The sequence below is a fragment of the Staurois parvus genome, unplaced genomic scaffold (assembly GCF_062004578.1).
Source record: "Staurois parvus isolate SC_StPar_1 unplaced genomic scaffold, SC_StPar_1.0 ptg000154l, whole genome shotgun sequence".
In the NCBI taxonomy this organism is placed as follows: domain Eukaryota; kingdom Metazoa; phylum Chordata; class Amphibia; order Anura; family Ranidae; genus Staurois; species Staurois parvus.
The window spans coordinates 22789955-22813111 of NW_028317950.1; the positions used below are offsets into that span (position 1 = coordinate 22789955).

At 40.9% G+C, this 23157-nt stretch overlaps 1 protein-coding gene across 1 annotated transcript in view; it reads left to right on the plus strand.

Moving 5' to 3' along the window:
• Positions 1-23157, plus strand: part of PLXNA3 (plexin A3) — a 239429-nt gene that overhangs the window by 172671 nt on the left and 43601 nt on the right. Inside the window, exons 10-13 of the mRNA XM_089675234.1 lie at positions 2579-2779; positions 12190-12286; positions 12698-12888; positions 13470-13615. Coding sequence (XP_089531360.1) covers positions 2579-2779; positions 12190-12286; positions 12698-12888; positions 13470-13615 — 635 coding nt within the window. The remainder of the gene's footprint in view (positions 1-2578; positions 2780-12189; positions 12287-12697; positions 12889-13469; positions 13616-23157) is intronic.

The window sequence follows — 23157 nt, forward strand, 5'->3', positions numbered from 1 at the left end:
TCCTCTATCAAGCATAGCTTTAACAGAAGCACAACGTTGTGAGAAAGTGAGAAGACTAGAGGACAACCAGCGCTGTGCAATTAGTTTATGAGCAAGATATAATAAACGTATGACCGGTAATTTACGTGCAGGTGGAAACATATCCTTGGGGATTACACTGAGAAGGGCAATTGTAGGTTTAAATGGAAAAGAGGTGTCCAGTATCTGAACAACTTGGGGCACCTCCAAAGCATATAGATCAATGTACCAACTTCATGAAAGCCTCGGGGACAATTAAGAGAATCAACCCTATACCATACATTCAGTTTTTAGGGAGTATAATGAACCCTGTGTAGAATGGCTGGCCATAAATTTTATATGGTATTGGGCATGAATCAACCACGGTCAGAAATTTTTGCTACCTAGTGCATTCCTAAAGAGTACAGTTGTATCAGGTCTATGGAGGGAGGCGGGGAGACCTGTCCCGGCGTTGGCTAATCAGTAAAGAAAAATATATATATATATCTCAAATACAAAAACAATAATGCACGTTTTCTAACTTGTCCCATAGCTATTCACTTCAGTTCCACTCAGTTGGGAGTGTCTGCAGTTAAGCATATAAATGCTACATCATTGCTTCTTCTGAATCAGAAAGACTTGAGAGGAGACTATTATCAAATGTATTTTAGCACCTTAATGTGAACCTGTGCTTTGTCCCACCAGCTGTTAATACTTGTCTTTTGACTGCTGAGAGTAAAAAGGAGGAACCCTTATGTAAGCTTTAAGTCATTACCTGGTGCCTACAGAGGGCCAAGGACTTTCTTCCCATCCTCATGTGTACCAATCACTGGAAAGTGCACAAGTCACATGCTTCCCCATACCTAAAATTATGGGTATATGCATTCACTCCTATAGCTGAATGGATCAGGGGAGTGAAGAAAGACTAGTATGTGTAGCTGATTTGGCAGCTAATAAATTTAACCTGTTGTGTCCATCATGGTCAAAGTACACATTCACTTAGACTTAGTCTTCAGCAGCAGACCTGTCTGAAGAGTCTCCTGATATTTGCCCACAAGCATCGCTAGAGCCCATGTGATCAGTGCCTTGGCCTCTATCATCTACTGCTGCCTAGTAGTTAGGATTTTAGCTTTCTTTGCCTTTTGCTAATGTTATGCAGGATAAATATTATTAGGGTCTTTTTATACTAAAGTGCATTTTTACAGGTGTACTTTAAAATAGTAGTGTCCACTGCACTAGCATTCCACATAGATCTCTCTGAGTTGACCCATGGCAAATGCAATCAAAGTGTGAATGCATTGGATGTACCAGAGTGCAGCTCTAACTACTCATTCTATCAACACCACCATGTGTTAAAAATATTTCATCACCCATCTCCCTTTTTTAACTGCTAGAAATCCTTTACCATCATTGGTCTGGATTCCCTTCTCACAGCATCATAAATATGCTTTTCCCGTTAATGCAGCAGCACGAGAAGTGCCAACAAGCTCAGATTTACATGGAAAAGCTCTCTTAAAACCATAAAACGTGAAAGTAGAAGTGGCACTCAGGCTAATACGCGCCATTTCTCTTTTCACGGAAGACTGATTTATTCCAATGACCTCATGTGTGTCCTCTGTTTGTCCTCCCCCAGATTGAAGAGGTTTTATATGTGTGTAAAGCTGCCTTTAAATTATTGTGCGCATGCTTGTGTGACAGTCAGTATTCCTTTTATTGGGGAAAAAGTTATGAATAAAAAATTGGACGTGTAACCGCAAAGACCTTTGTACAGGGGGGCACCCATACAATAGCAGCTGCTTATCCAGCCTCCATTTCCTACTATCTTGGTTAAACTCTTTCTCTTGCATTTCTTTTATCATGTCTGTCCTCTTTTTCACCTTGTTGTAATTGCATCAGGATTATGCAAGATTGCTGGTTGGGAAGAATACATGTTGTTTTATTCAGTGGTGGTGTTTTTTTATACCTTAGATCAGAAAGCTGATAGGTCATGAGACTAAAGGGGAGTCAAAAACCAGACCCATGCTAAAAATTTATAGTTGAGTGGAGTACTTTATCTCTTTTTATATTTATATTTCTCAGTCTCTAATATAATGTAATGAAGGCGTCACTGTGTCACATCTGGATACCCCAATTGTTTCCTTTTATATTATGTAAAGGTGGGAAGGCTTTGTAGCAGTTGGCAGAAACTGGTATTTTAGTGGGATATTTCATCACTGTGTTTGACCTAGAGATTTAAAAAGCCAAAATATAGTTCAGTTCTCCAGGAGCTATGCAACACTGATATCTGTTTTAGGTGTACTAAGTGTGGCAGTAACAAACAATGCACACAAAATTTATATTTTAAATGTTTTCTTCTGATAGTTTATCCTTTTTTGCATTCTCTTTCGAGAGGTTTTTTATTTATTTAAAAAAAAAAATAATCGTAAATAAAATTATATATTCTAACACTTTCCTTTTTAGCCTTTGGAGACCCACATGTTCCAGCATGCAGCTAATATTGAGCCTGACAACAGGTTTAACAGTCTTGTTTCCTTTCCTGTCAGTTTCATAACCTGTGTAACATAATTGGTCTCCCTTGTAGGGATGTCCAGAGATTATTCCGACCGGTGAAATCTTGATACCAGTTGGTGTGGTGCAACCGATCACTCTGAAAGCCAAGAACCTCCCTCAGCCGCAATCTGGCCAGAAAAACTACGAATGCGTGTTCAACATTGAAGGGAAAATACAACGAGTTCCTGCGGTGAGGTTTAACAGCAGCAGCGTGCAGTGTCAGAACACTTCGGTGAGTGTACAGTGTGCAAAAGTATTCATTTTATGAGGAGCTTCAGACAACAAGTAAATCCAGTCAATGAGTTGCTAATGGGTGCTGGATAATACTGTTGGTCAAAATAGCAAATGCAGCTGAGGATAATGCATGAGTCCTCAGCAACTAGAATAGAGAGACCTGGGGCTTACACAGCTTTTTCCCTGTGTAAACTCCGAAGTTGCTGTAGTCGAAGCTTACACAGGGCTGAGGACTCTCTACCTCTCCTCCATGTGACATTGCTGGGCCAAGCACCAGTGTTGTCAAATGTTTGGAAGTGAATCACAGCCTCCCCCATTCCAGAAAGTGTTATGTATTTTCTTTGCCCTCAGTGATTAAAAACAGCGTCAGGGGAGCAAATGAAAAGCAAGTACATGCTCATCTCCCCCAGGTTACACAAGCTTATCTAGGAAAAAAGTGTCTTGCTTGCCTATGTAGAGTGCTGCTGTGTTCCGGCAGCAGTGCAGTCGGCTTCCTGTCTGCCAGATTGCAGAATTAAACAGATTGCTTCTCCGCCATTCATGTATTTTTTGTGCATGCTTCCTTTGATGGGACAAGGTGGAGAGGAAGGCGGCTGACATCACAATATCTACGACCAGTTACAGGAAGCTTTATTTAAAGTTAAATGAAACCTGGAATTCTAGTTTAAAGGATAAGTTCACCTAATGGGAAAAAACTAATAAATGCACATATTTTTGCAGAAAAAAAAATGTGAATTTATTATTTTTTTCCCTAAGCAGAGTGAAAATAATTGCACCTGTGATTAGTGGATCAGGGGTGCAATGCCAGACTCGTGCAGACAAACCCTGCAGTTTTCACCCTGTACCTGCATACGGGCTTACTGTTTGCAAGCTGCAGGGCTTGTGAATGAACTATAAGGCCACTCATCAGCGATCCCGCAGTCCATTCAGAACTACAAGCCATAAATTAACGGTGTGGCCAGAGCCCTGTACGGTTGCGCTATTTTCAAATGATGACAGCAGGTACTGGGAGAAGATCCCCACTTGCTGTCAATGAGGGAGGGAGGGGGAGAGGCTGCTGATGCAGGAATATGTTACATGTTCCAACCTAAATACATGGGAAACATGTAACATGTTCCAGAAGGTAAAATTAAGTCCAAATGCCCCACGCTGCGATGACAACAATGCTGCGGCACAGGACTAGAAATCACACCTGTGTGCATTCTTTGTTCTCAGGCCCCACTGTGATACAGACAAAGTAGTTATAGTCCAGTAAATACACAGTTAAATATGGATTGGGTACCTAAGCTTGCGTGATTGGTCATGAAGGGGTTAAACTGTGCATTTACCTGTTTGCCTGGTGTTCCACTTAAGATCAGTTTGTGGTTTGCTTTACTGATTTAGTTGCACATGGTCCATATGCTGCTGTTTGCTAAACTAGGCTTTGACTACTTTGTAATATGCTGCCAGAACGTGTTGCATTGATAAAGTTCTAAATAGCAAAACGAACCTTTGTGAGACAGAAACATTATGGGGAACGATTTATATAGAGAGAGATGACACAAGATAACTTTGAGAAAGGAATCTGCCACAGCACCACTATTCAGTGGATGGTGTTGTCAACATCCATTTTTTAGCATCATCTTGTGGTCCCCTAGGTAGAATCTAGCATCTCCCCTAGTTGGTTATGCAGCATATTTCATGGGAAAGGAAAGTGGGATACTGATACTTTTATCACTTACTGATACTTATACTGACACATTGGGACCTCAAGAAATGAACCGACATTGTGGCATTAAAGCAGTGTTAAACCCAAAAGCAAACATTTATTGTAGCTTATCATTTCTTGGGTGTGGCGGCTGCATTTTTTTTCTTTTGTAGGCTTTCTTTTCTTTATTTTAATCTGGTGATCCAGCCAGCAAGTCTGTTTTTCAACAGAACAAGCTCTCTTCCAAATGTATCAGTTTACATGGATGAGACAAGCCATTTAACGCTGACAGGGGTACTTACAATGATCACCTTTTATTCATATAAAACCTTATTCCTAAAAGGAAAAAAAAGGGTTTGCTGTATTTGATTATAAAGTGTTGGCTGGAGTTTGGCTTTAATTTGTTAGTGTATTTAAATCTTCTAGGGCATTTAACATTCCCCTTCCCCCAGACTGACAGTACTGCTGTCTGCAGTGCTCCTTCATCCAGAATGGAGGCATTCTAAGGCCCCTTTCAGACAAGGTGAACTCCATCAAGCAGATCCCGCCTGCTCAGCAGGGGATCTCTCACCTGATCCCTGCTGAGCAGGCGACTGACAGGTCGGTGTCTGCTCCTCTATGCAGAGCAGACACAGACACCGCCCGCTGTTCTCTATGGGGTGGTCAGATGGAAACAGACTTCCTGTCCATTTCCATCCGATCAGATCCACTGGACAGATGAACAGATCCCCATCTGTCTGTTTTTTACATACAGGATCAGATGCCTTCAGGTGTCTGCGGACACCCACTGCTCCATAGAGAAAACTGAGGCGGACCCGATCGGACCTTCAGTGTGAAAAGGGCCTAATACAGGAGGGGTGTTACTGGTCAGATCACGAGGCGAAAAAAAAGCATAACAAAAATTAATGCAGCAACCAAATCTAATGATTGATAAGCTGCAATATATTACATTTTTGGTTTTGGATTTAAATGGCAACATATTGGCACAGTGGCATTGAATAGCTGGCACTATAACACCTCCTGATGCAAGTCCTGTAGTAAGGGATAAGCATTTGAGGTCCCATATATCACACATCTAGTTGAACTCAGTTCTCAGAAACCATTGTTATGGGTTTGCAGTGACTGAATACTGATCTTTAAATGACTACTTGAAATGTTCATAGACCTCATTCTAGAGCAGCCAGCTCCTTGTGTAGCTCTTCATGTGGCAGAGTGATGGAACAGTCACTGATCACATAAGACAGCTGCCGACTGAGAAGTCAACTAAACAATATGCCAAATACGAGCCTATAGCCCCTCATAATCCTTTCCCCTTCCAAGCACTTCTGTCTCTAATCTTCTACATGACTTGTTACATCAGCAGGAGCTACAGGACACTCATTCGGCAGGAAGAGGTTAAAGCTCGCTTTCCCCAGCCGATGGCAGATGGGTGTGGCTGGATTCTGAACAAGGATGGAGATGCTGGCAGTTGCTAGGGGACAGCTCTCTTCTGTTACTATAGCAACAGAGGACCATCTAAGTGAGCTGTTCCCATCCTCCCTTCTTTGTTATGCAGAGCCCCTGCTACTAGTGTGACCCCTCCACTTTCACACTGTATAGGTTATGTGCTCAGTGTATAGAGGATGTACAGAGAGCTGTATCTGTGATTCTGCTCATGTATTTTCAGCCTGTGCTCTCCCTGCTTCTTGTCATCAAAATATAAACTCTCCCTGATGACATTTACAAGCAGCCAAGAGCTCCACCATTTTTCCTACTGCTTGCAAACATCCAAAGTGTCTGACGGTTAATCCTGGACGACAGGTTTTTGGCGCATGTGTGGTGACGGCACCAGGGGGCGGTTCTCAATAAACAAATGTTTGCTTACAGAACTTTTCTGAATGATGGAAAGGCTGGAGGCTCCCTGAAACATTTTTGTCAGATATTAATCATTTCTGGGTGTTTTAGATGTGTTTACAATTCTGTTTTTGATTTATTAGCTACGCTACACTATCAAAATGGAAAAGTAACATGGTCTTCCCACTCAGTGCTTCACAGTTGCATCCAAGGAATACTACAGTACCCCAATTGCATCCAAGGAATACTACAGTACCCCAGTTGCATCCAAGGAATACTACAGTACCCCAATTGCATCCAAGCAATACTACAGTACCCCAATTGCATCTAAGGAATACTACAGTACCCCAATTGCATCTAAGGAATACTACAGTACCCCAATTGCATCTAAGGAATACTACAGTACCCCAATTGCATCCAAGCAATACTACAGTACCCCAATTGCATCCAAGCAATACTACAGTACCCCAATTGCATCTAAGGAATACTGCAGTACCCCAATTGCATCTAAGGAATACTACAGTACCCCAATTGCATCTAAGGAATACTACAGTACCCCAATTGCATCTAAAGAATACTACAGTACCCCAATTGCATCTAAGGAATACTACAGTACCCCAATTCACCCTAAGCCCTTAGCTTGGTATTCTGATAATCTGAGAACCCTGCTGGTTATGCCAGAGAGCAATTTCTATACATGCCCTACTGTAAGCTCCTTGCTGTCTGTCATGTACAGAAAGCCAGATGTAATGATGTGTTAGCACACTGGAGCTATGTTATCACAACTGGACTTGGAAGTTTGAGTGTGGTTGGTGATACCTCAAGGGTAGGTTGCATTACATAGCACAGACCTGCATGTGACAAGCTGTCTGGAATGGGACTGCGGGGGATTACAGAGAATTCAGGTAATCTGATGGATTTACTGACTTAAAGTGGAACTCTACTCCACTTTTACTTTCTCTTGATCCAGTGATACAACATTATAAGCTCTCTTCCCAGTGCTGATTCCTCCCCTGATTGTGCACAGAGCTGTGCATGTGCAGCATGGTGTACAGTGTAAAGATGATTGCAGGGTAGCAGGTAAAAAAGCCTTGCAAAAGAGAACGTTGTATGTCTCTTCTGTGCACATTTTTTTGCTTACATTCCAGTTTGCAGTTGCACTGTTGCTGAATAGAAGTAATAACCCAATGGTTGGTTTCATGCGTTGTCTAAGTAATGTACAGCCTGATGTGGTTGAATGAAAAAAAAAAATTTTTTTTTTAATTGGTAGGAAACACATCTTGGTGATACATAATCAAAACTTTTATATTCTGTGCTTTCTTAAGGCCAGATTCATACTGTTGTACATTAGCATGCACATTGTGCTAAGGCAGCACGTTCATTTGGATTGGGTTCTCAATGCACTGCAACATATGCTATAACACATCTGTACCTTCTTTTACTAAGTAAGTGTCGAAAAATAATTAAAAAAAAAAACAAAAACATTTTATCAGTTGCTTCACCCTAGATGACACAGACCAATATACATACATACGTGCAGCTTTCCAAAGAAACCATGCAAAGAAACCAATCAGCTTCCAGGTTTTATTGTCAAAGCTTAATTGAACAAGCTGAAATTAGAAGCTGATTGGCTACCATGCGCAGCTGCACCAGATTCTGAGTACTTCAGTTTTAGTAAATCTACCCCATTTTGTATATTGGTCTGTCGCGTCTTGGTTGCAGCAAATGATACATGTATTTTTGTACTATTTCTGGACATTAATTTAATTACCGTATTTTTAGCTCCATAAGACACTTTTCCCCCCAAAAAAATGGTGGAAAATGTCTGTGTGTCTTATGGAGCGGTCGGCCAGTATTCCCGCCGCCGCCACCATGTTAGAATACCGGGCCAGCCACTTGGCTCTACTGTGAAGAAGACCCCGCTCCTCCGTCCTACTTGTTCCTCTGTCCAGCGGTGTCCTGCTTCTATCGGCCGTATTCTCTCCCTCGTGTCGGCATCTTTAGTGTGGGCACCCGGTTGTGACAGCTCACGACTTCACAGCCGGGTGCTCACTGCTCATACGCGAGAAGTGCTGAGCTTTGTGAATGGCCCCGTAGTCTTGCGGGACCCGTCACATGTCCCACAAGACTACGGGGAGGGGGGGGACACAACTCCATGGAGGTGGGAGCGGGTACCTGTCAAATTCGGGTACCAGCCCCCTCCCCTCCTCCCCAAAGGTCCGCAGCCTGGTCATCTCCTGTACTATGTCCGCAGTCTCTGGTCATCTCCTGTAGTACGTCCGCAGTCTCTGGTCATCTCCTGTAGTACGTCCGCAGTCTCTGGTCATCTCCTGTAGTACGTCCGCAGTCTCTGGTCATCTCCTGTAGTACGTCCGCAGTCTCTGGTCATCTCCTGTAGTACGTCCGCAGTCTCTGGTCATCTCCTGTAGTACGTCCGCAGTCTCTGGTCATCTCCTGTAGTACGTCCGCAGTCTCTGGTCATCTCCTGTAGTACGTCCGCAGTCTCTGGTCATCTCCTGTAGTACGTTCGCAGTCTCTGGTCATCTCCTGTACTGTGTCCGCAGTCTCTGGTCATCTCCTGTACTGTGTCTGCAGTCTCTGGTCATCTCCTGTACTGTGTCCGCAGTCTCTGGTCATCTCCTGTAGTACGTCCGCAGTCTCTGGTCATCTCCTGTAGTACGTCCGCAGTCTCTGGTCATCTCCTGTAGTACGTCCGCAGTCTCTGGTCATTTCCTGTACTATGTCTGCAGTCCATTGGTTCAGAATTTTTTTTTCTTGTTTTCCTCTAAGTGCGTCTTATGGTCAGGTGCATCTTATGGAGTGAAAAATACGGTAGATTCTCTTAATGGTGAAATATGTAATACATACAGTATTTTGGATACTGATTCAGTTTTGGGTACAGGTTTTTTTTGCCCTTTTGTTAATATTATAGTTTGATATGTATAGTTGCACATTTTTTATGTTGCATTATATAGCAGCATTATAGTAGTGCAGACGTTTCTTTGGTCATTACTTTATATCAATTTTACTAGTGTTATGTACAGATGCTTGTGATATTTAGAATTGTTGTGGTTTCTTCATATATGTTCTGATGCTAGTATGAGGATTGGTATGTACTTTAAAATCTTTGTGTGGCCATGTTTAGACTTAATAGTAGGGGGTTCAGTGAGCGCTAACTAATACAGCAGCTGATACACTAAAAAGGAAAACCATAAAACCTTAAAACTGACAACATAACAGTGCTAAAAAAATATGACTGCACTAGTGTTTGTAAGGTGGTGCAAAGTTCCTTAGATCTTATCAAATAGTATAGGCCACATGCGATGTGTATGACCTTCCCAACAAAGATGAAGTAATGGCGTATGCCACACACGCCTTCACTTCACCACATAAACGCACAATATAAATGCACAATAAAAAGATAGTCCAATGAAAATTTGGTGATCAAAAAGCCACAGATGGGTTGAGAAAGGTTTGATAAGATCCCTGTGACAAAAATAGTCCGGCGTTATGCAGAAAAATGAGTAAATTGCGCACTCACCGGAAGCACAATTTAATTGCGCATTTGTGTCATATACACCAAAGGTCACTCCAGCTGTGGATGGAAAGAAGCTCGGAACGGGTGACTCCGTAATGGGGGGTGCCGTATCTTTTTTTCTTGCTTTTGAAGACTTAATGTCCGGATCACCTAGTTATTTGTTGACTGACCCCAAGCTTATTTCCCTGTTTTCTTCCACAGATCCTTTATCTGATTTACCTGCAGCCTTTGCAGCTTCTGAGTCATCAGCCACTGAAACTCTTTATTGATGGGCGCACACCACTCTGAAACTAGAGCATTGGTCTGTTGCTTCTACCAGTTGCTAGTCTTGTGTCCTTTAGAGACCCTAGGGCCACAAATACTTTCTCATTGAATCCAGTATTTCAGCTGTTTCTCTACAAAGATTGGGAACATCATGAAAATTATTTGATTCTCCCAAGAACTTTATAGCCTTGTACTTATTTGGAAGGATTTTATTCAAAAATGGTCTCCCACCATCCAGCAGTGCCCTATTTTTAACAAAGCTACCACCATCCCTATGAAGGATACCATGATTATAGAACACATGGAACAAATGGCTGTAGCTTTAAACTTTATTTGTGATGGTGTGTTGGAGGTTTCCCTCCTTAACTTTTGCATGGGTTTCCTGTTAGTACACATTTGTAGGACACTTTGTTTATTGTGCTGGACTATGGAACCCATGTCCAAGAACCATGCGATCCAAACAGCCTGTGAGGAACAGCCTCTGTTTGGCAAGAGCACTCATCCTTTTGACAGAAGAAACCTGAGGAACAGACTGCAAATATGTCTCCCTCTTTATCTGCTAAACATATCCTTTTGTTATACCTGTTATTCCCATACCCTGTACATTGAGATACCCCATGCTTGGCTCCCATTCTGGGGTTCAAAGTTTGTCAGATCCCCAGAAAAGCTATTTCCGGCATAGAGGTGTGTCCTGTCTTTCCAGAATGGGGGATGTTTGTTAAACTTTGCGGACACTTGGGCAGCTTCCATCCCAAATATAATATAATATTGGGGTCCCTTCCTTCTCCTTGGTTTCTTGCCACCAAACTTCTTTTGTCACAGATTAACAAATTTTCATTAAACCTTCTCAGATCTTTTGGGCTTAAGGTGTCATTGTTCCAGTTTCTGTGGCAGAAAAATTTCAAGAATTTTACTCCAGCCTGTTCACTGTTCCCAAACCCAAAAGGAACATACACCTCATCTTTGATATCAAAGTTCTGAAAGTCTTCACGTGAGCCCAGGAGATCCACATGGGATCCCCCAGGTCTTTCACCACCTCCCTTTTAGCAGGGAGTCTTTCTGGCTTTTGGGAACTTATAGAATACATAGATATATGTCCTCATTTGCTGATGATTTTTATGCATTATTGTGGAGCCCCTACAATACCAGTTTGTGACCTTTCCCTTAAGCCATTTACGATGCAGGGGAGTTTGCCATTCTCTATTGATTTCTTTCCTGATCAATATCTTGTAAATGCAAAAGATTTTGTTGGCTCTGCATCCTGTAGGAATATCATATGTTCAGATTCAGGTAAACAATGTCACGGTGGTAGCACACATCAATTGTTAGGGACGAAATAGAAGTATTGCTGTAGCAAGAGTAGTAGATTGGATCCTGTTCTAGGCAGAGCTTCATGTTCCTACCTTATCCTTCGTATACATCCCAGGCATAAACAGTTGTTAGGCAGACTTCCTCAGCCAACAGCGCCTGGATCTGGGGGGGAGCTAGTTTCTGCCTTCAACCCGAAAATTGTTCTTCTGTCCATTTCTCCAGTTTTAGTTCATCAAAAGGAAATTTCACTCCATTGACTGGATATGGTTTGGGCTGTGTCTGTCTCTCAGCTGCTGCTTCTTTCAGAATGACCGGTTCCTTTTTTGCTGTTGCGAATGGACCTTGTAAAAGTATACCACCTTCTCGTTCCACCATCACTAGGTGGTCTAGGTAGACCATATTCCAAGCTTATGGTCTCCACAATTGGGTACAATCCTTTTTCTGTCAAGCCACGTTGTACTAGATCTATGAGTGCTTTTTGGTCTCTTTATTCAGTTGCTAGGGAAGACTGCCTTATTAACACTCTGTCTGGTTCAGTGTTTTTTCAGATTTGTCCTAATGGAGCTGATTTAAGAAAAACAAAAAATTGCTAGTGTGAGAGTATTATGACTGATGTCCATTGCAACCAGTCTGGGACTGTCTTCCATATCTTGGCTAGAAAAATAAATATTTACCTTCAGATCTTTTCATTTGGTAAACGTACACACTTCTACTACTAAATCATTAAAAGAGTCTCTCACTCTCTCTAACATGAGTCATGACCATTATCTTGCAGTATACATACGAAGGCAATGACTCTGGTGACATGAAGGTGGACTTTTCTATTGTTTGGGATGGACATTTTTACATCGATAAACCTGCATCCTTCCAAGGTAAGAATTGGATAATTTTTTTCTTTTACAACAATTACTGTGTTCAGTTGATAAAAAATGTGAGGAAAATGTATATGTTACTCATGTTTTATCTTTTGAATTAAATAAAGGTTTGAAAATGAAAGCTAATTTTGAGTAGTAGTACTCCTCCCTCTTCCCCCACTTAAGTTTTTAAAAATATTCCTTAGTGGGCCTGGTTATCTGAAAGTTTTTTGAATGAAGAACAGTATATGACATCCATAGAAAGTAATCAAATTCTGTTTCATTCTCCAATACTGCTCTGTGAATGGAAGAAGAATGTCATTGGTTGCTACAGGCAGTAAGAACTGTCTTTTCTTCTGATGTTTTGATAAATAAGCCCCACCTCTTGTGTCACTTGTCACTGCACACATCTTTCTCCATTTCCCCCAGCTCTGCTATATAAATGCCCAGCACAGCGTGATAGCTGTGGCCTCTGTTTGAAGGCGGATCCTCGCTTTGAGTGTGGCTGGTGCGTGACTGAAGGAAAATGCCTCCTAAGGCAGTATTGCCCTAATCCGAAAACCAACTGGATGCATCTCAGTAAACGGAACACACGGTGTACCAGCCCTCAGATCTATGAGGTAAGTTGTCTCAACAGTACTCACAGCAATACAGCCAAATTTTGAAGTTAAAGGGAAACTCTGCTGGGTATTCTTAAGTGGTGGAGTTAGGGTGAGACTGATGTGGAAAGATCACTCTTCTCTGCTCTTCATTTCTTTATGGTCTGAGGGTCCATCATTTTCAAGTCCAGCAATCAGAACATAACCGTTTCAGACCTATTCTAATTTATTTTACAGAGGCTTCAGAGTCTTCTGTTTTACCTTTACAGTGTCTGCTGTGCACAATAGGAAAAGCATACCTGTAGCCACGTTGTCTTTCAGCAACTACATGTAAACTAGCATTCAGTGTGTCTACAGACTCCTTCCATTTGGACACATTGAGTGCTGAAAAAACCTGTACAGGTACATTAGTATAAGAGGTAACATACACTTGCAGAATGTATACTACACTGCCTTGAAGTATCATGTTGTTTTAGGAAAACAAAAACATTTATATACCATCACCAACAATTGAGCACAATTGTCTAAATATTCTTTTTGGATTTTTTGTGGCCCTTTTGCCTTGTGTTAATCATTGTACCATTTTTGTTTTTTTCCCACAGATTCATCCTCTCACTGGTCCAAGAGAGGGTGGAACCAAGGTGACTATCACTGGTGCTAACTTGGGTCTCTTCTTCAGAGAAGTGTGGGTACAGGTGGCTGGAGTACAATGCTCATCAGTACCCTCGCAGTACATCAGTGCTGAGAGGTGAGATTTGTCCGTGGGACAATAGAAGCTCAATTGGGAAATTGGACAGCTTGGTGTTTTTTTATTCCATACAGTCTGTAGATTTACATTTTCAAACACGGTACCTTGTGCTGACAAAATATTAATTGATGTTTTGAGACTGTGCTGTCACAGAAATTGCTGGTCTAACTAAAGCTTAGGAACTAGATCATGCTTCCATTGACAGAAAGTCTTGTGATCACATGAAGTTTGTTGCAAGCAAACCTGCTAGCTCCAGCTATCACTATGTCTCAAGATACACTGAGAGCTGAAGTTGACAAAATGCAGCTGTCACCCTGAAATATAGTGTGTAAACATAGTTTTAAAAATTTTACCTTTTATGTGTAAAATTCATTTTTCACAGTTGTGCCCATTTGTCAGCTTGTAATAGTTAAGTTGAACAGCACATTTTAAACCGTGCACAAATAAAAACACTATATGTCCTTAAAGAAAAATAAATTTAGATAGTTAATTATTCATAGTTACCTGACTTTGCTAAATCTGAATGATCTAGGTTCCTCTAATGCATTTTTCTTATATGGGCTTAAGGAGCAAACTTGTACTACTAAACCATTAAAGATTGTCTGTGACAATGGTGACAAGAGTTATTCAAACAAGAAAATAACTCAACATATGGACTTTTGAGGTGCCCCAAAGAGTTACATAGTTAGCCTGGCTGAAGCAACACACAAGACCATCTAGTTCAACCATAAAACAGAAAAAAAGAGTAACCCAGAAGACGTTAATTATTAAAATAACAAGGGAGAATACCTCCCCAATTACCCTTTTATTAATACGAAAAGTTAACAATACAGATATATCCAAAAATAAAATATCAAAGCTGCAAATGCTATCATATAGTAGTTTGATTCAATATTACAAAATTATTGGAGCATCAACTCTTAACAATATGTTCAGTTCAAGGTTGACTGCTATTCCTCAGCATGTTTCGCAGTAAGTTGTACCTGCTTCTTCAGGAGGATAAAAGTTGCTACTGTAAGATAAACAAATGTAAAACATACATCAAGTTCAACAACAAGTATATAAGATATACGTAAACAAGGTAATGTGGTAGAACCTGATACATACAGCCAAGCTGTATAAAGATGGATATAGATCCAATGTGGTAGGCATCAAATCAAAAAAGGTGAAAAAGGCCCCAGAGGTCATCCAGAAACACAAGGTGCAGGTATCCCCCACGTTCGGGTATGATGATGATAAGACAAAAAATAAATAACTGGCATGAATTTTAAAGTGGTTTTAAAGCAATGCATTTTTTTTAAATCTTAATGCATTCTCTGCATGAAGGTAAAAAACCTTCCATAATCAACTCCCCCTCCCCCTAAAGGATAAGTAGCGTCAAAGCTCTTCTGGCCTTACTTCTCCTGTGGGCCACAGGTGCGCACTTAGTTCTGCACTCCTGTGACCCATATTTAGCCAGCAGCAGGCTAAAGCCCGCTGTTGGCTGACATCACTGAACCGCTCCAGGCTCTGGAGAGATCCTAACTTTAGATTCCTGATGTGCAGCTTGAGCCAGCCGCTTCCACCCCTGCCATAGCCCAGCACTCTTGTGAGTGCTGGAATGGCAGAGCAGAGAGCTGGTGACTGACAGTCACCGACTTTCTGCTCACTGAAGACCAAGAACTGAGTAATCAGCAGTCTTTGATTGCTCGGTTCTCGGTATTAGAGGGGGCGGGAGACAGATGCAGCATTGGATCAATGCTGTATTCACCTAGCTGAGTATGTATGTTGTTTATTTTTAATTCCCATACTTCTCTTTTAAATACTTACCTGGCTCCTCCTTTGATCCCAGTACTGTGCTCATCTGCAACAGCACTGCTCTCTCTCCCCGTCTTCACACAGGACACAGAAGCAGGAGCCATTGACTCCTGCTGCTGTCAATACAATACTGAGAGCAGTGGGCGGGACCATGTCGTGTATGTCTACGGATGCAAACAGCCTGGCTTGAGAGCATACCCTCAAGAGTGCCCCCATAACACACAGCTTGCTATGGGGGCAGTCATGGAAGAGTGGATAGTGCCAGAAGGTAAGGGGTCACTCTGCATTTCCATTGCACAGAGCAGGTAAGTATAACATGTTTATTATTTTAAGAAAAAAAAGGACTTTACAAGCATTATCAAAAAAAAGAAAAGAGAATTCTGGCTTTTGATACAGTCAGTTCAGGGATACAACAATATTTTTTTCTTTTTTTTTTTCAAGTGAGGATGTTTAAAGAGCATTGATGTTGAAAGTGTTTACACCCCATAGCTGTTAGACTTTACCTTTCAGGACATCAAACCAAAAAAGCTGCATTTTGAATGTCTGTGGGTTGTTGTTCTTTGAACATTTGCAGACTTTTTTTTTTATAGAAGAACATTGAAGGTACAATCACAATGTAGCACAAGCTTGTCCTAGATGTGAGATCACGGTTTCTTATTTCAGCCAGATTGCAGTTCCCTGGAGAAACTGTTTTTACAAAAAGGTGGTGTGGTTTATTTGTTTTTTTTTCCTGAAAATCAATATGTGATTTGGTAACACTGATGTGTGCTTTACTGCGTATGTGAAGGGTGAATTTTAATGAAATGGCCGCTTTTAAGATGGAATAGTAATATTTTGTCTACTCTTTTAATGACCTCCACTTTGAATACGGTCAGCACCCCACTTTATTACTCGCCAACCACGATCACCTGCAGATTGTGCTCTAAGGTCCGTCTAATTCATTTGTTCAGCCAGAGGAAGCGAGCCTGGTGCTTAATGAACGCTATAAGGAATCTCGTTCTCCCACGCTCAGTAAGAAGCAATTAAGACGTAATGGTCTCGCCATGAATCAAACAGCCACTCTCTCCACCCTCAGCTGCGCCAGGAAGTTGCTGCACAAATTGCAAGTAGATAAATAGTTACAGGATGATGGATGGCGCATTTCCTCATTGCTTTCCTAATTAAATCGCCATCCAGGGCCTGTGCACACACCTGCTGTGACTCCCCCACATTACTTATTGTGAAGCTCTTCCCACAGCCAAGGCCTGTGTGCCACAGGTCTGTCGTCGCCGAATAAAATATAAACTTGTTGAACTTAAAAAAACCCACCCAAACAACTCAATTATATACTTCAATGGCTTGTCCTTTAAAAAAAAAGTGATATTTATTACATATTAATTAAATTCAATTTTATAATTTTTTTCTTTTTTAAGATTTGTGTTTAGTTCACATTTTACAGAAAAAATTTCAAGGTGATTGAACATCAGACACCCTCCCCACTAGCCCACATCCCTGCTGTACTTACCTCTGGGGTTGCTGAGCTGCCAGCACCCCCAGAGCCTGTCCAGCGGTCCAAGGGTTTGATATACCTGCTCTTCGCCATGCAGCGCTTCCAGGACAGATAAGATTATTTCTGATTGGTTCACTGTGGTGGTGCTGACCAATCTCATCACTGTAAATTTAAATCACTGGACTACTGGATTGGCTGCTGACAGCTCAGCAACCCCGGTGTTAGGTACAGCGGGGACTGGGGGGGTATCCAGTATTCACCTTTTGCATTTCTTTCTGTGAACAAACCTTTTATCTGTGGGCAAATAATTTTTGCGATATTTGTTAAAGGGTTAGTTCTCCTAGACCAGTGGTCGGCAAGCCGCGGCTCGCGAGCCACATGCGGCTCTTTACAAACTTAAATGCGGCTCTTCTGTGTGCCGGGCGCCCGCTCCCCTCCCTCCTCTCGGGCGGCCGCCCCAAAAGTCAGGACTCTGCAGCTGTCAGGATGTAGGCGGGGCAGCCAGGATGTAGGCTGGGCAGCGTGACGAACTCCTCTCCTCTCACAGTCCGCCCTGAAGACCAGAACGGCGCTGGAACACGGCGAGAAGAACGCGCAGAGCAAAGGTAAGTGAATTGACACAATATGGGGAATGAATTACTATAGGGGGGATGAATTACTATATGGGGGATGAATTACTATATGGGGGATGAATTACTATATGGGGGATGAATTGCTATGGGGGATGAATTACTATATGGGGGATGAATTACTATATGGGGGATGAATTACTATATGGGGGATGAATTACTATGGGGGATGAATTACTATATGGGGGATGAATTACTATATGGGGGATGTATTACTATATGGGGGATGAATTACTATGGGGGATGAATTACTATATGGGGGATGAATTACTATGGGGGATGTATTACTATATGGGGGATGTATTACTATATGGGGGATGAATTACTATATGGGGGATGAATTACTATATGGGGGATGAATTACTATGGGGGATGAATTACTATATGGGGGATGAATTACTATATGGGGGATGAATTACTATGGGGGATGAATTACTATATGGGAGATGAATTACTATGGGGGATGAATTACTATATGGGGGATGTATTTTCAGTTTTAAAAATGTGGCTCTCAAAATAAATTTCAATCGTGGTTTTGGCGAGATTTGGCTCAGTTGAAAAAAAAGGTTGCCCACCACTGTCCTAGACTAATATCTTGCTCTCTTCTAATCCTAGTTATGCCAACCAAAACTCCAAGGTGGATAAAACAGAGTCAGAAATTATGGTAGATACATCTGGCTGTTGTAGTATCCCAATACCTATAAGAGGCCATATGTAGATCACTTTTCATAGGGTCAAACCTATCTTTTTTTTTTTTTTTTTTAAACAATACTTTATTACATACCAGCAAAAAAGTGCTTGTGGTGCTAATAACTTTTTGTCTAATAATAAGACAATAGTTTGATTATTGGTGTGACGTATATAACATAAATTATGGTATTAGGATCGTAGCGTATTAGGAGAAGTGCACAGTGAGCAGATTGAGTAAGACTGTGGAATACAGTTGGGCTCCAAAATTTGCATTCATGAAAACGTGAGTGAGCAGGAAAAACATATTTCTATTATTTATTATGGGATTCATACTCTACTGTAGGTCATAACAGAATGGCACAATCATAAGACAAAAAACATGGCAACAAGTAAACAAATGAAATGACCCCTGTTCAAAAGTCTGCATACCTTTTAGTTCTTAATACTGTGTATTGCCCCTTTAGCATCAATGGCAGCGTGCAGTCTTTTGTAATAGTTGTCTACGAGGCATAATGCCTCCAGGTCATGCAAAGTCTTTGGTCAGCTTGCATGAACCACACGTTTGAGATCTCCCTAGAGTGGCTCGATGATATTAAGGTTAGGAGACTGTGATGGCCACTCCAGAACCTTTACCTTATTTTTGCTGTAACCACTAGACAAGGAACAACTTGGCCTAGTGCCAAGTCATTGTCATGCTGGAAAGTCCAGGGGTGACCCATCATCTTCAGAATCATCTGGCTTCTTAGACCACTTAAAAGTCTATCAACAAGATTTCCCTACCATATTTAATGCTCGCCTTGGAGTGTCTATACTCCTGCTGCATTCTCCCTATTACCATTTTCCTATCCTATAGTACTAAAGCTGGATTGTCCTTTTTGGCTTCTTACTGGGGAATTCTTTCTCTAGTCCTGAATTTAGCTTAACAGAGCATGCCTCACCATTGATATTCCACACCCTTTACATAAATTGGTCTCTTTCCTGTAATAACAGATAAGTGCCGCGCTTCTCAATATTATAATCCCATATCGTGTAATTCAGTAAACCATATATTCTTCAGTACAGTTCCAATCATATAATAATATATTCACAGTCCACAGTGCACTAAGATCACAGTACACAGTGCTATTGTATTATGTTTTTCATCAATCACTTTATATCATTCCACCACTTTTGCCAATGTAAATTTATAATGTGACATGTACACCCTCCACCAGATGTGTTCTCACCTGGGCTATACAGATCAACTCCACAAGATCCTCCTTAGTGACTCTGTGTTCCTTTATAGGTATAAGCTCCAATCAATGACTCTCCTCAGTCACACATAAAAAGAGAAACCATCAAACATAGTGCCTTTTCCTTTTAAACAATTTATTGCTTCTTATTGAAAAACTTCCAGACATACACTCACGTTTTACAGGTGCTCAAGCGCACCAAACGTTTGCAGCATATATATTATATCCAATAACAATCAGATGTTGTACACGGTGCATAATTATCACACTGCCTTGAGTCCAGAGTGTCGTGACTTTGTGACTTCATCAGGATAGGCCCCTGATGAAGCCACGTGACCCTGTGGCATAACGCATAGGAGAGGAGCTGGAGGACTTCATGACGCTTTGGACTCGAGACAGTGTGGTAATTATACACTGTTTTGAGCACCTGTAAAATGAGAGCATATGTCTGGAAGTTTAGGAAGCAATACGGTATGTTTAAAGGGTAAAGCAATATGTTCGGTGGTTTCTCTTTTTATATGTGCAGCTGAGGAGAGTCATCAAGTGGAGCTTATATCTATAAAGGAACACGTAGAGCCACTAAGAAGGGTCTTGTGGAGTTGATCTGTGTGAGAAGGTTCTAATAAGTCCATTAAAAGGGATTCAAATGCTGAATGACAATTTTTAATTGTACGGTCATACAGTATATCCCAGGTGAGAGCACATCTGGTGGAGGGTGTTCATGTCACATTTATAGTTACATTGGTACAAGCAGTGGAATTATATAAAGTGATTGGAGAAGAACTTAATACAACAATAACACGCTGGCCTGTGATCTTAGTGCACTGTAGACTATGAATATATTATTATATGATTGGGACTGTACTGAAGATTATATGGTTTATTGAATTGCACAATATGTAATTATAATATTGTGAAGCACAGCACTTATCTGTTGTTATTAGAGCACGGCTGTATGGGAGTGTGTATGATGTGAGTGATTCACAGTAAGCATTATTTGAATCATACCAGCTCACAAGGGTATTATATACATTGCATTTAGATGGTCTCTCTTCTGTATCCTGCCTACAGAACACATTGATCTCTCCTAATCTAAAATACTTGATTTATGTATTTGAAGTGGTAGTAAATATAGGGGTGTATATAAGTAAAAAACCAGCACCACGGAAAATGTATAAGACAACAGTAAGCTGCAAAACCTAGCCTATAAATTTATAGGATATACAAAACTTCAAAAAAATAGGTTGCGCTTAAATACATCCAAAAGTGTAACAAAAAATTTAACAATACAATAAGAAACACTATTTTAAATCAAAATAAAATCCAGCAAAAATGAAAAAGTCCAAAAGTTCAAATAATAATGTCCAAAATAATGAATCGCCAAGTGAATCCACCACCAAAAATGGTTAAATAGAACTCACCAGAGTAATATGCTGATTGTTGAAAAACCAGCATATAGTACTTGTTACTCTGGGAGCAATGAATAATATGGTGATAGCAACACTGAAGAAATGGGGGATGAACTCCAACGGATGATGTGCTGCAAAGCTGAAAATCCACTCCAAAGGTGTTTTAGTATCCAAACTGAGAGATGATCAGACCGTCACTCGAAAGAAAAAGTAAATAATCATGGTGCAGTATGTTTTAAAAAGCATCAAACTTTAATGAAGAAATGCACTTACAAGCAAGGTGTCCAGACTGACACCAGTATAGACAGCATGTGTAATGAATACAAGCGACTCAGACCCAGCTAATCATGCACATGCAACGTGCAAACAGACCAGGAGAGTTCTGAACGTCACATCCAAAGGCACCGCCCTAAGCTTTTCGCCATCGACGTCCTCACTGAGCGGATGAGGATGTCCACGTGATAAATTGCATTTTTTTAAATTAATTTAGATTAGAATATTTACATTATGTCAATTTTTATGTGCAATTTGTTCAAGTAGATCAACCTTTATCTGTAGGCCTTGTTTGAATACAGTTTCAATGTTTGCCTGTTCAAATATGTTAGGAAAAAACTATTTCCACGGTGTGTGTACTTTTTCACAAGACTGTAAACAAAGAACCAGGCAGCATGAGACACCTACAAATAATATACCCAACAAGAGGAGGACCGGACTGCTCTGTGCAAAACCTTTGCACAGAGCAGGTACAGTGCCTTCAAAAAGTATTTATACCCCTTGACGTGTTCCACATTTTGTCATGTTACAACCAATAACATAAATGTATTTTATTGGGATTCTATGTGATAGACCAACACAAAGTGGCACATAATTGTGAAGTGGAAGGAAAATAATAAATGGTTTTAAATTTTTTTTTACAAATAAATACCTGAAAAGTGTGGCATGCATTTGTATTCAGCTCCCTTTACTGTGATACCCCTAACTAAAATCTAGTGGAACCAACTGCCTTCAGAAGTCACCTAATTAGTAAATGGAGTCCACTTGTGTGTAATTTAATCTCAGTATAAATACAGCTGTTCTGTGAAGCCCTCAGAGATTTGTTAGAGAACATTAGTGAGAAAACAGCATCATGAAGGCCAAGGAACACACTAGACAGGTCAGGGATAAAGTTGTGGAGAAGTTTAAAGCAGGGTTAGGTTATAAAATATATATATATATATCCCAAGCTTTGAACATCTCACGGAGCTCTGTTCTGCCATACTCTTTCCATTTTTGGATAATGGATTGAACTGCAAACCTACCAAGACATGGCCATCCACCTAAACTGACAGGCTGGGCAAGCAGAGCATTAATCAGAGAAGCAGCCAAGGGGCCCATGGTAACTTTGGAGGAGCTGCAGAGATCCACAGCCCAGGTGGGAGAATCTGTCCACAGGACAACTATTAGTCATGATCTCCACAAATCAGGCCTTTATGGAACAGTGGCGAGAAGAAAGCCATTGTTGAAAGACCAAAATTTTAACTTTTTGACCTAAAAACAAAATGCTGTGTGGCAGAAAACTAACACTGCACATCACCCTGAACACACCATCCCCACCGTGAAATATGGGTGGCAGCATCATGTTGTGGGGATACTTTTCTTCAGCAGGGACAGGGAAGCTGGTCAGAGTTGATGGGAAGATGGATGGAGCCAAATTCAGGGCAAGAAAACCTGCTAGAGTCTGCAAAAGACTTCAGACTGGGGTAGAAGTTAACTTTCCAGCAGAACAATGACCCTAAACATACAGCCAGAGCTACAATGGAATGGTTTAGATCAAAGCATATCCATGTGTTAGAATGGCCCAGTCAAATTCCAGACCTAAATCCAATTGAGAATCTGTGGCAAGACTTGACAATTGCTGTTCAGACGCTCTCCATCCAATCTGACAGAGCTTAAGATATTTTGCAAAGAAGAATGGGCAAAAATTTCACTCTCTACATGTGCAAAACTGGTAGAGATATACCCAAAGAAATTTGCAGCTGTAATTGCAGCGAAAGGTGGTTTTACAAAGTATTGACTCAGGGGGGCTGAATACAAATGGATGCCACACTTTTGAGATATTTATTTGTAAAAAATGTTGTAAACCATTTATCATTTTCCTTCCACTTCACAATTATGTGCCACTTTGTGTTGGTCTATCACATAAAATCCCAATAAAATAAATTTACGTTTTTGGTTGTAACATGACAAAATGTGGAAAATTTCAAGGGGTATGAATACTTTTTCAAGGCACAGTAAGTATGACATGTATGTTGTTTTT